This window comes from Pristis pectinata, chromosome 12 (assembly GCF_009764475.1).
Source record: "Pristis pectinata isolate sPriPec2 chromosome 12, sPriPec2.1.pri, whole genome shotgun sequence".
Classification (NCBI taxonomy): Eukaryota; Metazoa; Chordata; class Chondrichthyes; order Rhinopristiformes; family Pristidae; genus Pristis; species Pristis pectinata.
In genome coordinates, this window is record NC_067416.1 from 24,126,108 (window position 1) to 24,142,053 (window position 15,946).

At 39.9% G+C, this 15,946-nt stretch overlaps 1 protein-coding gene across 8 annotated transcripts in view; it reads left to right on the forward strand.

The window, feature by feature from the left end:
* ptprea (protein tyrosine phosphatase receptor type Ea) overlaps positions 1-15,946 on the forward strand; it is a 230,455-nt gene that overhangs the window by 185,350 nt on the left and 29,159 nt on the right. For 5 of the 8 annotated variants that reach the window (XM_052027004.1, XM_052027001.1, XM_052027002.1 and 2 more), the window contains 5 exons: positions 8,205-8,344; positions 10,493-10,583; positions 11,294-11,370; positions 11,531-11,567; positions 14,358-14,455. In XM_052027004.1, coding sequence (XP_051882964.1) covers positions 8,205-8,344; positions 10,493-10,583; positions 11,294-11,370; positions 11,531-11,567; positions 14,358-14,455 — 443 coding nt within the window. The remainder of the gene's footprint in view (positions 1-8,204; positions 8,345-10,492; positions 10,584-11,293; positions 11,371-11,530; positions 11,568-14,357; positions 14,456-15,946) is intronic. The other 3 variants (XM_052027005.1, XM_052027007.1, XM_052027006.1) reach the window with 1 other exon arrangement.

Below are 15,946 nucleotides of genomic sequence, written 5' to 3' on the forward strand. Positions count from 1 at the left end.
TGTCAGGAGATTGACTTTGAGTGTGAAATCTGTCACAGGATGTGATCTTGTTCTTGCAGTCCTTGGGGCATATAATGTGATTCTCAATTACCGACTTCCTTGTGCATGATGTGCCCATACATGGCATGGACTATGCAAGGGGAATATCCATCTAGGTACAGCACCCAATTGCTGATTTCCCTGCAAAATTAAATCACAGAAATGTAATTAATATTTAGTGTGGACCACGCTCCAGAAAGGAAGACTTTACACTAGGGTTGTGCCCTGTACCTAAGCCATTGAAAGAGCTCATAGAAACATTACAGTACAGAAGGAGGCCATTCAACCCATCATGACTGTGCTGGTTCTCTACTAGAGCACCTCTCTAATTCCACCTACTGGCCCTTTCTCTGAAGCCTTGCAGATCTTTCTCCACTATATATTTATCCGCTTCCCTCTTGAAAATCACAATGGAACCTGATTGGACTTTAATATAAGAAAGTGTAAGGTCAAGCACTTTGGTAGGGGCAATCAAAATGCAGGCTATTATCTAAATGGAGAGAAACTGCAAATAAATAGGGTACAGAGGAATTTAGTTATTCTTGTGCATGAAACATAAAAAAGTTAACATGTAGATGCAGTAAGTAGTTAAGAAGGCAAATGTCATATTGCCCTTTCTTGCTGGGGGGTTGGAGTTTAAAAATAAGGATGTATTATAATTGTACAGGGGTGTTAGTGAGGCTGCAGCTGGAAAACTGTGTGAATTGTTGGCCTCCTTATTTAAGAAATTGGATACTCACATTGGAGGAAGTCCAGAAGAGATTCACAAGGCTAATTCCTGGGATGAGAGGGTTGTTTATCAAAAACAGTTTTAAAAAAAAAGGTAGACCTAAATTCCATGCTGTTTTGAAGAACAATGGCTGATCTTACTGAAACATATAAGATACTAAGGGGACTTGACAACAAAGGCATTGAGATATTTTCACCAGATGGAGAGTCTCAAATGAGGGAACATAGTGACAAGATAAGGAGACCGTCATTTGAAACTATGCATAAGATTTCTTCTCACAATGGGTGGTAAATTTTATATACTTCTGTCAGATCACCTCTTAGCCTTCTTATCTCCAAAGAAAAAAGTGTCAGCCTTTCTAATCTATCCTTGTCACTGTAGGCCCTAATTCTAGGAACCATTCTTGAGTACAAAAGCAGGGACATTGTTATAAACATTTGTCCAGCTTCAAATGGAGTATCGTGTTAACATGTTTTCTGAAGCCTCTCTACTGCCTTCACATCCTTCCTATAATGTGGAGACCACAAGTCAATAAAGTACTGCAGTTGAGCCTCGACCAATGTTTTATAATGACTTCACTGCTTTTGGACTCATTGATACTTCTGGTAAAGCTCAGCATTATGCCTTGTTACCTGCTTTCTCAACCTGCCCAGCCATTTTCAATGACATGCACACACACCTCCAGGTCCCCCCTGCTTTTGCACCCCTTTTAGAACAGGATCCTTGACTTTTTATTGCCTCTCCTTGTTCTTCCCACTAAAATATGTCACCTCGCATTTCTCTGGATTAAACTTCATCAGCCATCCATCCACCCATTCCACCAGCCTGACCGTATCCTGCTTTAATCCATCACTATCGGTTTTGCAGTTCACAATACTATGTTTTTATATATTATCCACATATTTAGAAATTGTGGCCTTGCATCATCAAGTGTAGATTATTAATTTGGCCCCTACGCCACACCCCTGAGGATTGCTTCTATTCAGGTCTCTAGTCAAGAAACAACCAATGACCATGACCTCTGTTTTCTTTCAGCCAAATTCAGATCCATGTTTTCAATGTCCCTTTTGTGCCATATGCATCAGCCTTGCTGATTACCCTTATCAACTCTATCCATTACCTCATTAAAAAAAATTCTACCAAATTGATTAAACATGATTTTCCCTTAAAAAATCCAAGCTGCCTTACCATAATTCATCCCTTTCCTTCAGGTGACTATTAATCCTGTTGTAGGCCAATGTTTCTAAAAGCTTTCCCACCGCCTCGGTTAAACTGATCAGCCTGTAGTTGCTGGGTTTATCCTTCCTCCCTTTTTTGAACAAGAGAGTAACATTTGCTGCTCCCCAATCCTCTGCCACTACCTCAGTATCCAAGGAGTATTGAAACATTGTGGTCAGTGTCCCTCACAAATTTTTCTCATACTCCCTTCAGTTTCCAAGGATGCGTGCCATTGGGCCCTGGTGACTTACCTGCTTTAAATTCAGCCTACTTTTCTAATACCTTCATGCTATCAGTTTGTAACATATCCAGTGTTTCAACTGTCTCCACATTCACTATTACTTTTGAAGCACCCTCTTCCCTGGTGAAGACAGGTGCAAAGATTCAGTTAGTACTTTAACGCTGCCCTGAACGTCCATGCACAAGTTACCATTTTTGTCCTTAATGGGCCTACTTTTCCATTCATTAACATTGTACTATTTATATGCCTACGGAACATTTTTGGATTCCCATTTGTGTTGACAACTGATTTTTTCTCATACACTCTCCATGCCTTGTGTTTTAATTTTAACTTTCCTTCTTTCCTAATGAGGCTGGTACTCACTGATATCTACATCCTAACGCTTGTCACACTCAACTCTTTGGCTTTATCTTTCTTGATCTCTCTTTTATTATTCAGAGAGCTCTGGATACGCTTATTCTTTCTTTGCCCCTCGTGTGAATCAACCATAGCTGAACCATTTCTTTCTTAAATCACAAACCCTTGTTCAGTTATAGTTTTTTCTTCAACTTGTGGTTCCAATTTACCTGGGCCAAATCCAGTCTCATCTTATTGAAATTAGCCTTCTTCCGATTAATTATGTTTGCTTTGGATTGCTCCTTTTTTTTCTATAGCTAACCTAAATCTTATACAGTCTTGCAGTTTTGTTGGAGAGTCATTCGAACTGAGCTCTCTTCAATCCACGGAGCAGAAGATTGCGAGTCTTTCTTGAGTTTGTGTGAGTGCCCTCTGAGCTGGACTTCAGATATAGAATTGGCCATGGTCCTATTGATTGGTGGAGCATGTGGCGTATTACTGCTTTTGTTTCTTATGTTCTGGAAATTAGGGCCCCAACACTCTCAATAGTGGTTAGGGATGAGGAACAATTGCTGAATCCCACCAACACACAGCACCCAGAAGAACTAATAACTAAAGAGTAACTGAATCATCATGGTGGTATAGTTCCCATAGAGTCATAGAGTCATACAGCACAGAAACAGACCCTTCAGCCCAATTCATCTATGCCAGCCAAAGTGCCCACCTATGCTCGACACATTTGCCTGTGTTTGGCCTGTATCACTCTAAACCTTTCCTATCCATATACTTATCCAGACGCCTCTTAAATGTTGTTGTTGTACCTGCTTCAACTACTTTCTCTGGAAGCCTATTCCGTATTCGCACCACCCTCTGCATGAAGAAGTTGCCCCTCAGGTCCCTTTTAAACCTTTCCCCTCTCACCTTAAACCTAGGGCAGGCATGGTAGTGTAGCAGTTAGCATAACGCTATTACAGCGCCAGCAACCTGGGTTCAATTCTGGCCGCTGTCTGTAAGGAGTTTCTCCCTGTGTCTGCATGGGTTTCCTCCAGGTGTTCTGGTTTCCTCCCACATTCCAAAGACGTATGGGTTAGGAAGTTGTGGGCATGCTATGTTGGCGCTGGAAGCGTGGAGACACTTGCGGGCTGCCCCCGGAAGACTATGCAAAGACGCATTTCACTGTGTGTTTCGATGCACATGTGACTAATAAAGATATCTAAATCTATGCCCTCTAGTTTTTGAGTCACTTTCCCTAGGAAAATGACTGTGTGCATTCACCCTATCTATGTCCCTTTTGATTTTATCCACCTCTGTAAGGTCACCCCTTAGTTTCCTTTGCTCCAAGGAATAAAGTCCTAGCCTGCCCAACCTCTCCCTATATGTCAGTTCCCATGTTGACATCCATCTGTACTGCCCTCTTCCACTCAAATCATGAAAGCCAGAACCAAGTAAATCAAAATGCAAACATTTTCTACTCGCAATCAAGAGCAGCACCTTACAATCATTGATTAATTACCCTTGTACACTCCAAGCTTTTCCTGGTATCCTACTTTGCAGTGGGGAGCATTGGTGACTGCTGCCCTGCTGGTGGGCAGTTGTTCCCTTGGTGAATACAGCAGTCTGGGTTGGCCAACAGAATGAATGCTGTCGTCCTGAGAGATAATAGGTTTATACTCCTCAGGTCACTGGCACTGACCTGGGTTTGAGATCCAACTGCTCTAGCACTACTCTGGAGGATATATCACAGGATTGACATTTCAACCTTGGATCCCTTGATAATGGGGACCTAGTAACCTGCATCACAAAGTTTTGAAAGACTTAGTCGTGAGGTGGTGGAAGTACTGATTGTCAGTTTACAGAATTCCCCAGGTTCTAGAACTGTTGACACAGATTGGTGGCAAATCTAACTCCCACCATTTAAGGAAGGAGTGAGAGAGAAAACAGGAAACAACCTGCTTGCATGACATCAATGGCAGAGAAAATGCTGGAATCAATAATTAAGGAAGTGGTAACAATGCACTTAGAAGATAATAGTAGGCAATGTCAACAATGACTTGCAAAACAAGACTGACGGGCAGCACAGTGCACAACTAGTAAAGGTGCTGCCTCACAGCTCCAGCAACCGGTGCTGTCCATGCGGAGTTTGCACATTCCCCCTGTAACCACGAGTTTCTTCCGGGTGCTCTCTTTTCTCTGACATCATCAATATGTGGATTGACAGGTTAATTTGCCACTTAAATTGACGGAGTGTTCAGGTGGGTGATAGCATCTGGGGGGAGTTGATGGGAATGTGGGGAGAATAAAATGGGACTGTGTAAGTGGGTGACTGATTGTCTGCAAGGACTTGATGGGCCAAAGGGCTTGTTTCCACCTGTATGACTCTGGGTTTGATAAATCTCTTAGCGTGTTTTCAGTTTGTGGCGGAATAGATAACAGTGAACCAGTGATGTGCTGTACCTAGAATTTCAGAAAATCTTTGATAAGGTGCCAAACAAAATGTTATAAAAGTAAATTAGAGCAATGGAGTCTTCACAGACCAACTGGATAGAAAATCCCAAAGATTCACTACCCTCTAGGTGATGAATCCCAGACACTTATTTTGAGTATGACCTCTGGTTCCAACCACCCCAGGACAAGGGAAACATCATCCCTGGATCTACTCGGTCAATCCTGTAAGAATTTTGTACATTTCAGTGAGACCACCTCTCGTTCTGATACAAAGGATTTTTTTTCTCTAAGTGGATCTTGTTTTAACCTAAATCAACAACATTTTAATTAAAATTGATTCCAAAGGAATTATCAAAGAGTGAAAATGTGCTGAGTTACTCTTCGAGGCTTCAGGATCATAAAAGTCTGATTTTCACGCAAGGACATCTTAAAACACAGGAGGTGTGAAACCAGTGTTTCTGAAGGCTTTGGAGGTTCAGAATAACACTGAAGAGGGCCCCTTTATACTTGTTTAATAAGACAATTTAGCAGGCATTTAAAAATGTTCTTAATGCTATGTTGCTGCAACATAAGGATGTAAAAACATTACAAATAGAAGCAAGAGTAGGTCCTTTGCCCCCTTGTGCCTCCTCTGCCGTTCAATAAGATTATGGCTGATCCTGAACTTCAGTGCCACTTTCCTGCACTAATTCACATCAGGGGTATTATGTATGGGTCTGGTCTCCCTCCCCAAGAACGGATTCACATCTGATAGAGGTGTTCACCACTTTGATACCTGGATTAGAGGGCTTGTTGTCTGAGTAGAGATTAAGCAGTCTGGGCTCACTGAAACAAACAAAATTCTGATGAAGTTTGACAGAATAAATGCAAGGATGATGTTTCCCAGGCTGGGGTGTCAAGAACCACAGACCACAGAGTCAGAGAATAAGATGTCAGCCTTTCACAACTAGGATGAGTAAAGAGTTCTTCAGCTGTTGGGTAGCTAACCTTTGGAATTCTCTGTCTGAGCGGGTTGTGGAGGCTCAGCCACTAAGTACGTTCAAAATAGAGATTGGTGGATTTTGGATATTAAGGAAACCAAGGGATATGGGATCAGTGCAAGAAAGTGACACTCAGATAAAACATAAGGCACAATTGTATTGAATAACAGAGCAGGCATGAAGGCAAAAATGGATTATTGTTTCTGTTTCCCACATCCTTAGGCTCTTATAAAGTGATGTTAGGCTATCATCCTGTCAGGGTCTAACCAGGATGGTGTTTATTGAGAGTTTGAGATGAGAAAGCTGCAGGCATGTTCATGCTGAGAAAAGGGAGCAGGTAAGAGTGGCATTTTGGAAACATCTGGAAGATGGAATGTGAAAAGGCAGATTGGGAACAACTATATGTTAATGATCTCCAAATTGATGACCGTCAGGACTCTCTTCTGCAATAACGCTGCTTTCTACTCTGCTGTTTGAAAGATGTGAGTACGTGCGCGTGTGTGTATGTGCATGGGCTGCTGTGGTTGTATGGTTGTTAACATATCAGTCAGCATTGGTGAGTTTCAAAAGGTGAACTAGAATTCTGAAATTACTCACATTTAACGGTCATTAATGGGAAAGTCATCATGATTTGCATCTCCATTGTTCACCACCATTTTATCATACCTCCTTATGAGCTTACAAATTTCTAGCTATATGATACTTGGGTCATGAATACTAACTGATTTGTGGACAAAAAACACTGAGTCTTATACAATGTGATCTGTAAATTAACCTGAATGATCAAAGCTGTATTTTCTTATTTTTTACCCCAAGAAGGTTAACACAAAATTTCTCTTTGCGTACTTTTTGTTATGGTTATATTTCACGTAATCAATGTCAGTGAATATATTGTATAAATGTGACTGAGATCAATTAACATTTTATTACATATTTTATAGGCTTGTGACAAAAATTAAACATTTCAGAGATAAAGATGATGAAATCATCATATCCCTAATAATGAAATCTTTCATTTTATTTCCTTGTTCCGTCTCTTGGGAAAAATCATAGAAGTTTAATTGACAGTACCAAGCTCAGATTCATTCTTTACGTTCTTTTGACGAAAAATAACTAACATACTAAATTAGGGATTCTACAAAGGGCATGCTTTTATAGTTAAGATTGTAAAATTAATTAGATGTTGCTGGGGATGAGCTCTGCAATCACATTGCCCAGGTTTTGACCTCTTTAATTATTCCTGAATTTTCAATGTTTTGATCTATCCAGGCAGCACATGGAGCTGGATGAAATAATTGAAGCGCGTTTTTTTTAAATTTCTTCTCTCCATGTTCAAGCTATTTGACACTATCCCTGAGCTATCCAATAACCCAGCTAGACAGCTGGTGCCTCTGTCTGCGGGACTCCCTAAATGATCATTAGGAGTCAAGTTTAGGCAAATTTGGACTTCAGCTACCTACTTTGTTTCTGCAAAGGTATAGCCTAAATTGGAGCTCCTTATATGTGGATCTATTTGCAGGAATCGCTCAGCAACACTGCACTCTCAGTGCAAAAATGTGATACTGCCTCAGCACCAGCAATAGCTGATCTGTATTGCCACTGAGCCATTTTCTTAAATTCAGTTTTATTTAAACTGGCTTGCCAAAGTAACTTTTAGGAACAATTCTCACATAGCCAGATCTGTCATTTATTGGGGGTCACCTGATGGGATGCCGGAACTGCTGTGGTACTCATTCAGCATTCCAGAAAAGGGTGTACATCAATTTCAAGATAATGATGTGCACCATCAAATACAAATAGCATAGGTAGGCATTGTACTGAGTGCCATATACTGAATGTACACTGAACAGGGACTAGAATTCTACATGTGGAAGGAAATGTACTTAAGAATGGTGGAAGTCTAAACTTCAATCAAGTATGGATTTTTTTCGGACTTTAAGTTCAGCGGGAACCCTTTTACATATAGTAAACCAAATGGAAAATTCAGCATGCACTGCCAAGATTATCAAGTTAAAATCAGAAGAGGTGTACAGCCAAATTTACAGCACATGGATCATAAAGTCAAAAAGTTGACTCTGATGTGTTATTGATTCTTGTACTTGTATTTATTCCGCTTTTGTGAGTGACAAAAATAAACATATTTATCCAGTAATATAGTAATATCTTCCCTTGTTTGTAGCCTTGTATTAAACTTTTCAATCAATTTCTGATCAAGCAGAGCAACAGACAGTGATGCTACTTAACAGATCACCCACAGTTTCAAAGAGGTACCCACCTATTCCACTAGAAGCTTTGGAACATGAAGTCCAGAAACGCTCAGCTGATGAGGGCAAACTTTTTCGGGAGGAGTTCAATGTGAGTCTTTATATGATTCTTTGATAAAATGAAGGAATTGCAGACTCGGTGGATTTTGGCTGTGGTCTGGAATACCATAAGCACAGAGGACAGCTTTGTTTCTCCAGAGCTTGTTTCCTCAGTTTTGAAAGCTTCTTTCAAAGTTAATTTACCTCTAAGATTTGTATTTTCATTAAATTGTGGACTTCTTAGAAATGCAGTTCTAAGTGGTGAAATTTGATTCTGCACCAAAGAGTTTTCTTCAAAGGGAATTCTTGACTAGTGAAGTGTTGGCCTGTTGGATCAGTGCTGCAAAGCTGCCACAGGGTGGAATGTGAGTGTGAAGCCACAGGTTCCTGATAACACTATTTTGTTCAGTAAACCCACCAAAGCTTGCTGAGATAGTTGTTTAAAAGCCTGGAAGAAAATCCACTGAGTGAATCTCTAGCATCGACACATCTCTGTATATAGCTTCTCATACTGTCTGATGGCACAGAAAGGTTATTCAGCCCATTAAGTGTATGCCAGCTGTCAGAGCAATCTTATTAATTGCTTTTCCTCCACTCATTTCCCTGTGAAGTATTGCCCATAAGGTCCACCCTGACTCTCCTACCACCCAACTACACTACAGACAGCACAAGAGGTTTGATTGTATCCAGATCACTGAAGCCTTGAAGAAACAGTACTACCTGCTGCACCACTGACCAAATTGACAACAGAGGAGAACGGTAGACCCAGGTAGCCTGTAAGGCCTCAAAACAGAATGAAAACAAACACAAAGTACCTTAACTGATTTTACTACTTTAGTTAAGAAGTTATCATTCTACATTTTCTCATTTGCATAGTAGTAGGAATTTATATCCTGTTCCCCTTCACCCAGGCATTAGACTAGCAGAGACCATTTCAAGTGGGAACCCAGCCACAGCTTCAGATCCCAATGCTTTCCAGTTACTGTGGATAATGAGCAGCTACAATTACCCAAGGCCTGAAGGTCCAATGGAACTCAATGAAGAGAAGGAAAGACTTAAATGGCTATCCTCTTTTTGCTGTTAATTGATCCTGGACCCATTGCTCTAAGAAGGCCCCAAACCTAAAGGAAAGAACTTGATGTGGGTTTGGAATGGTCCTTTCCATGCCATTTCCAAGTGCAAATCGAAGTTTGGGACCACTCACTTGTGGAAACATAGGAAATGTGTAAGCATACTTCTTATATGTTGACTGTTAATAATTTGCACTGTTGAATATCAATAATTATTCATGTTATCAAATAAATAAATTAGTAAGTGACATCATTTAAGTTAGTTGATATTGATTAAGGTGATGACAGCAGGACCCCCACAAACCTGGCCTGGAACTGGTAAAAGTCAACCAGGGACTCCAGGCGTATTTGTGATATAATTGTCCTACATGGGTCCAATAGAGATTGACTGTTGTTAAAATTCAGCTAAACAATGAAAGAAATCTCCAGATAAACTTTGTCTTGATAGACCACACCAAGGGTGACTACACCAAGTGGAGTGCTATTTGGTCCGCACTGTAGAAGCATGGTAAATGACACAGTGCCTGCTCCCTTTGGTTTGCCTCTACAAGGTTTTGGAATGGGATGTTCAGAGGGTGAAAGCCTCACCCTGGTAAACTTGAGCACTGCTACTCTTACACATTTTTACCCTTATTATTTTGTTTGCAAATAAGGTTTTGAATGATCCATTACTACAATTACAATATGATTTGAGTTCTTTACAACACATAAATTGCAATTGGCTTCTTGATTTACAATAAATTTGTAGTAAAGCACAGTTGTGGTAACGATGATAGAGCATAGAGAGCTATTCAGCCAATTGAGTGTGTTTCCAGCTCTCATAGCAATCCCATCAATCCTATTCTCCCACAACCAATTCTCCCTCTCACATTCTGAATTCTCCTACCATCCACCTACACTGGAGGTAATTTAGAGTAGCCAATTAACCTACTCTCTACCAACCAGCACATCTTTGGGTGAAAACTGGAGCACTTGGAGGAAACCCACACTGTCATGGGGAAAACATACAAACCCCACGCAGCACCAGAAGCGAGCATCAAACCCAGGTTGCCAGATCTGTGAAGCAGCAGTACCACCAGCTGCTCAAATGCACTGCTCTATCAATCTAATCTTTGCCTGTTTTGCCACAGTCTCTGCCAGTTGGAACGTCACCAGCGGGCTGTGAAGCAGCAAATAAGGAGGAGAACAAGGACAAAAACCGATACCCCAACATTTTGCCAGGTAAAGTTACTCCTTGGTAACTCCCTCATATTTCCATTTTCTCAGACCGATCTTACATTCCGTCTTGTACCGTTACAAGTTATATTGTGAAAACACAGAGTATATCCGTGCTATATGGCCAAGATTTATGTTGAGATATTAATCGATTACTATACAATGAGAAATGTGGATGCCGATTATTAAGTACCTCATGCTGTTATGATTTGCATGCACAGAAGGGATCAGTAATGATTATTGGGAACTAATGTAAGTGTTGAAGATATTTGGTAAAGAAGATATTGTACTCATCTTGTTATTATCTGAAGTAATTTTAACGGGACTTACTGAAGACACTGGATAGATTAAATATGCTGGATAGATTCACACTGATTTGTTTTTACCTTGTGAAGTTTTATATTTCTATCACCTAAGGGTTCCTAGATGATGGCAGACACAGGATATTGATCTAACTGAAATGTTGACTCAATCACGTTTCGTCTGAAGTGGAATGTGTAGCAAATTCACCCCAGAACAAAAGATGAGGGGTAAATTCACCAATCCATGCTTATCAGGACAGCACATCTGATGTTCTGTTTGTAATTGTATTTTGTGGAGAGGTTTATATTGATTTGTTTGGTAATTGTTTGGAGTTCTTTTATACCATAATAGTATTAATTCATTTTTGGCCTTATAATACCTCTGACATTATTGATTTGTAAACTTTCTTCCAGATGACAATTTCAGAGTGACTTTGACAGCTATAGATGGAGTGCCAGGCTCAGATTACATTAACGCCTCTTACGTTGATGTAAGTGCTCATTTGTTTTATTAAACCATTTAGATCTAATCAGCATATTGGCAAAGAATGTCTTTACAACAAATGAAGAAAAGTTACATGATGTGTGTACATGGAAGGCCATAATATCATAGTATCTTGATCACAAACATTGATTTTCTTCCCCCCTTAGGGTTTTAAAGTGAAGAATAAATTCATAGCAGCTCAAGGTAAGCTTCAGTTATTTCATTTGTCATTTCTTTCTTGTATAATCCAGTTATTGATACAGTAATTGGAGAACTATAAATGCAAGATGACTGGTAATAATTGCTATTAGTAGCATGAAATGATAAACAGAACGAATGCAATGTTTGGCACTGTGATCCCTTTCATTCGCTAGGATCAGGTCTGTTGCATCTCAATACATGTTACATTACATTGTGTCTTTTGATGCCATATAAATGCCATTTTGATTAATGGTCAATCTGCTGAGCCTTCCACCACCACCACCCTATTCCTATGCTTTTCTGTTCAAAAAGAAAAAAAATACATAGTTTCTATAATTAGATTTGTAAGTGCAGCTTTAAAAAATTATTCAAATGAGTATTGTTTCGTGGATATGCTCATAATACTGTGAGGGCCACATCAGTCTTAACTAGAGTATATGAGTCAGTACCTGGTACTTTGAGAAGATATCTAGCTTTTATTGGAAGCCACAAGCATGTTTAAGAGTGTCCAATTGAAAATGTTTCAAAATCTACCCTGAGTAGGGGTCTGTTTGCCCAGGATGGAGTCCAGAGGTACACAAATACTAAAGTTCAGAGCGCTTGGATGAAGATAATGTCTCCAAAGTGTTCATGTGGGTGCTCTTAAAATTTATCAGGGCTAATTGCTTGAATACTTAGAACCACCCTACCCGCAAAATTATTGGTTCCCAGGTTAGCTGAGCTAACTAGGAAGATTCCCAGTTAGCAGTGACAGATTTTATGTGTGAATGAGGCTGATTGGTCCATCATAATCAGAGTCCTGCAGTATTGTCAATCAGCCTGGGTCATGTATCAAATTACGAGCTTGATAAGGAGAACTGAGCTTTTCATTAACTTCTATCACAAATGGTGGTTCCCTTCATTCACCTTAACCCTAGAGGTACTTCTTACCTTCCCCAGTCCTGTATGGATGGTGACAAGATGGAACAGCCTAGTTTGAGCCTATGGTAGGTGGATAAGATGTGCCAGGAGATCCTCAACAGTGCTGTGGTGAGAACACAACTTACCATAATATACAAAGACATGTTAGGCCTGTTACCTGAAATCCCCAGTGATAGTGCCCACCCAAATGCACCAACTCATTTGGACTACAGAGGGGTAGCCAAGACTTCAGTGATTGGACGCTGAGACTCCACTCCCACAATATCCCAGAATGACCTGATGCCATTTGACAGCTTGCGGCTGTCAAAAGACCTTTGGGACAGATTTTAATTATCTCTTATAGTCACGGTCACTTAAAAACTATTCAACTATACTGAAACAATTCAAAAACTAACAAATGGTAAATCAATTAAAACAGATGTTAAATTTAATGATAAACACCATAATCCTAGCTAAAAATATTAAAAAAATAAAATGGAGGTGGAATGGGGGTTGTACTATCTAACACTCATGTAAAGGTGAGGGGCTGGTTGTGAAGTGCATGCAACCTCTTTCCGCAACATTTCAGTGCTCTGCCCCTGAAACTTAGTGCTGAATCCAGTGGTGGTGCAGAAGCTCTGATGTACCAGCATTGCACTCTGCTTGAATGGAAGTTATGAAAGAACAGAAGACAGACTGCCACTCTCTACAGCACCACTCTAAGCTTGATCCAGGCCATGTCCCTATTCTCTCAACCTCAAACAGGACACCCAACCACACTAAATGGTAATTCCATCAGTGGGGGAAGCAGAGGTACATCAGTAGCCATTGCCTCTCCTGCACCTCAATACAAAGGAATATACCTACGACATGTTGTGATAATTGGGAACAGATTTAATATGTGCTCTCTTAGTGCAAAGCTATTTTTGTGTCATCATTCAACTACTGAATTATACAATCATTATATTCCTTAAGGTCTCTTAAACTCTCACTGGCAAATAGGACTAGCTTGGATAGGAACCTTGGTTGGCATGGACGTTGGGCTGAAGAGCCTTTTGCCATGCTGTATGACTCCATGACATATACAGACATCCTCGAACTTGGCCTGTACCCTTCCAGCAACTGTTATCCGAATCTGCATTTTTTCCTCATCAAATGTTGACCTCTATTCTGTGTGCTGGAAAACTGCAAACCATAAACAGCACCTCATATTCTGCCTTAGTAGTCTCCAACTTGACGGCATGAACATCGATTTCTCTAACTTTTGGTAACTACTGCCCTCTTCCCCCTTTTATTTCCCTTTATCCCATTGGCCCCCTACACCTCTTCTCTTTTCCCTCCCCCGCCCTCTTGATCTGCCCATCACCCACACCTTCCTCCCACCGGTTCCCCTCCTTACTTCCTCCTCTTTGGATCCACTGTCCTTTCCAATCAGATTCCATCTTCTTCATCCCTTTCACTTCCACCTATCACCTCTCAGCTTCTTACATAATTCCCATTCTCCCCCTCCCTCACCTGCCTATCACACATCACCCGCCAGCTCATGCTCCAACCCTCCTCCCCCCGACTCTTTTATACTGGCTATCCGTCCATTTCCCTCCATAGATGCTGCCTGACCTGCTGAGTTCCTCCAGCTTTTTGTGCATTACACAAAAACAGCTTTAAGTTGAATAAGACAAAGCTCAATTTATTTAGCAAATTCTTTGTTAAAAAGAGTTACTTCAGGTGGGGGTGCCTGTGGCTTTTCTAGGTAATATATAGTTGTCCACCATTTCATTTGAACTGGGATCATGTAAAAATAGTATCAAGTAAAAGCAGAAGGTTTTTTTCCTGTGTCTTTTATGCAGAATGATTTCTGAAGCAGGCACTCAGTTCTATCTCTATTCCCTAAAGGTCCCAAAGAAGAGACTGTAGCTGATTACTGGCGAATGATATGGGAACAGAAATCTGCCACCATTGTTATGTTAACAAATGTAAAAGAGAAAAAGGAGGTGAGGACGTGAATATACAAAAATTATATTGTTACCCACAATATGACAACTGCTTTGAACGCTTCTTGCTGTGAGGAATATGTACCATGTATTAAACTGGAGATTATTTCTTTGATGTTTTCACTGATAAATCAGCTTTCTAAAATATTTCTTATAAGTTTGTTTTTATTGAATTGCTCATAAACTGGAATCTAGTCAATTTTATCAGATTTTATCAAACTGCTGTGAAGGTGTAGCAGTTGCACATAATCAGAAATATTAAATCCTTTGTATAACTTGAGTATGTAATTTAAATAAAATATGAGCAAATGTTCCATCACCATTTGTTGGGCAATAGAATTAGAGTGTGAGTGGCAGACAACTGTAAGCAAGTGTGAGTGTGCAAAATAGGTTTGTGTGGGGCTAAGTATGGCTTCACTGTGCCAACTTTGAGTAGAAAGAGTTAAAAAAGAAATAGATTTGGAAATAACAACATGATCTTCAGAATCTGAGGGAGGAACTTGTGTACAGCCGGGTTCATGTAGTACCAATCCATGTAAACAGTAATAGTTTCACAGAACAATTTGTTCTTGCTGCACTTAGAATATTGTACCCAATTCCTTCCTTCATAAGCCAGAAAGGGAATTCAGGCCCAAAAGCATCTTGAACAGGATTTCCAACAAAATATCTAAAAAAAATTAACTGTTCTCCTAACATTCCAGTATTACTTCTCTTCCTGATCTTAATAATTTCCCTTTTGATGTGGAAAGCTGCAATTTCTAAATAAGCATCAGAAGGCACTTTCTTCATGAATTAGTCCTTCAGGTTCAAAACCAAATCATCCACTAATTTATAATAATGATCTTGAAAAACAAATACATCTACCGCAACTGCAAAGCTGAATCCAGTTTTGACGAGCATCAGTTCTTTATGTCCATAGAAGTTCAACACACTTAAGTTAAAAGTGGAGCTGGAAGCTTGGCGACACTTGCGGGCTGCCCCCAGAACACTATGCAAAAAGATGTATTTCACTGTGTGTTTCAATGTACATGTGACTAATAAAGATATCTAATCTAATCTCATCTAAGATATTTATACCTGGAAATAGAACACATTTGCACCCATTTGTATGTAAAATATGCATAAAAAGAACTTTGTACTTGTTTGAAATTGATTGTGGTCACTTTCAATGGAAATCTCACCCATCAGGAAATTGTACTGTGCAATTCTGGGCATAATTCACCTTGGTGTAACATGTCAATTCTTCATTGTCTTTTGTGCATGTGATGGTATCATTAATGTGTGCTTCACTAATTTCACAATTAACATTTGAAATTAGTGTAAGAATATACAGTGTGCAACGAGTATTTTTCATTCTCAATAAAACAAGACACAAACTTTGTTGTAAGTCATCAGCCGTATGTGAATTAAAGTGTCCCTATTGGGACATTGAGATTTTCATCTCTAATTATACTGGTGTGGCTGATCACTCTACTACTAGTACTGAAGGTA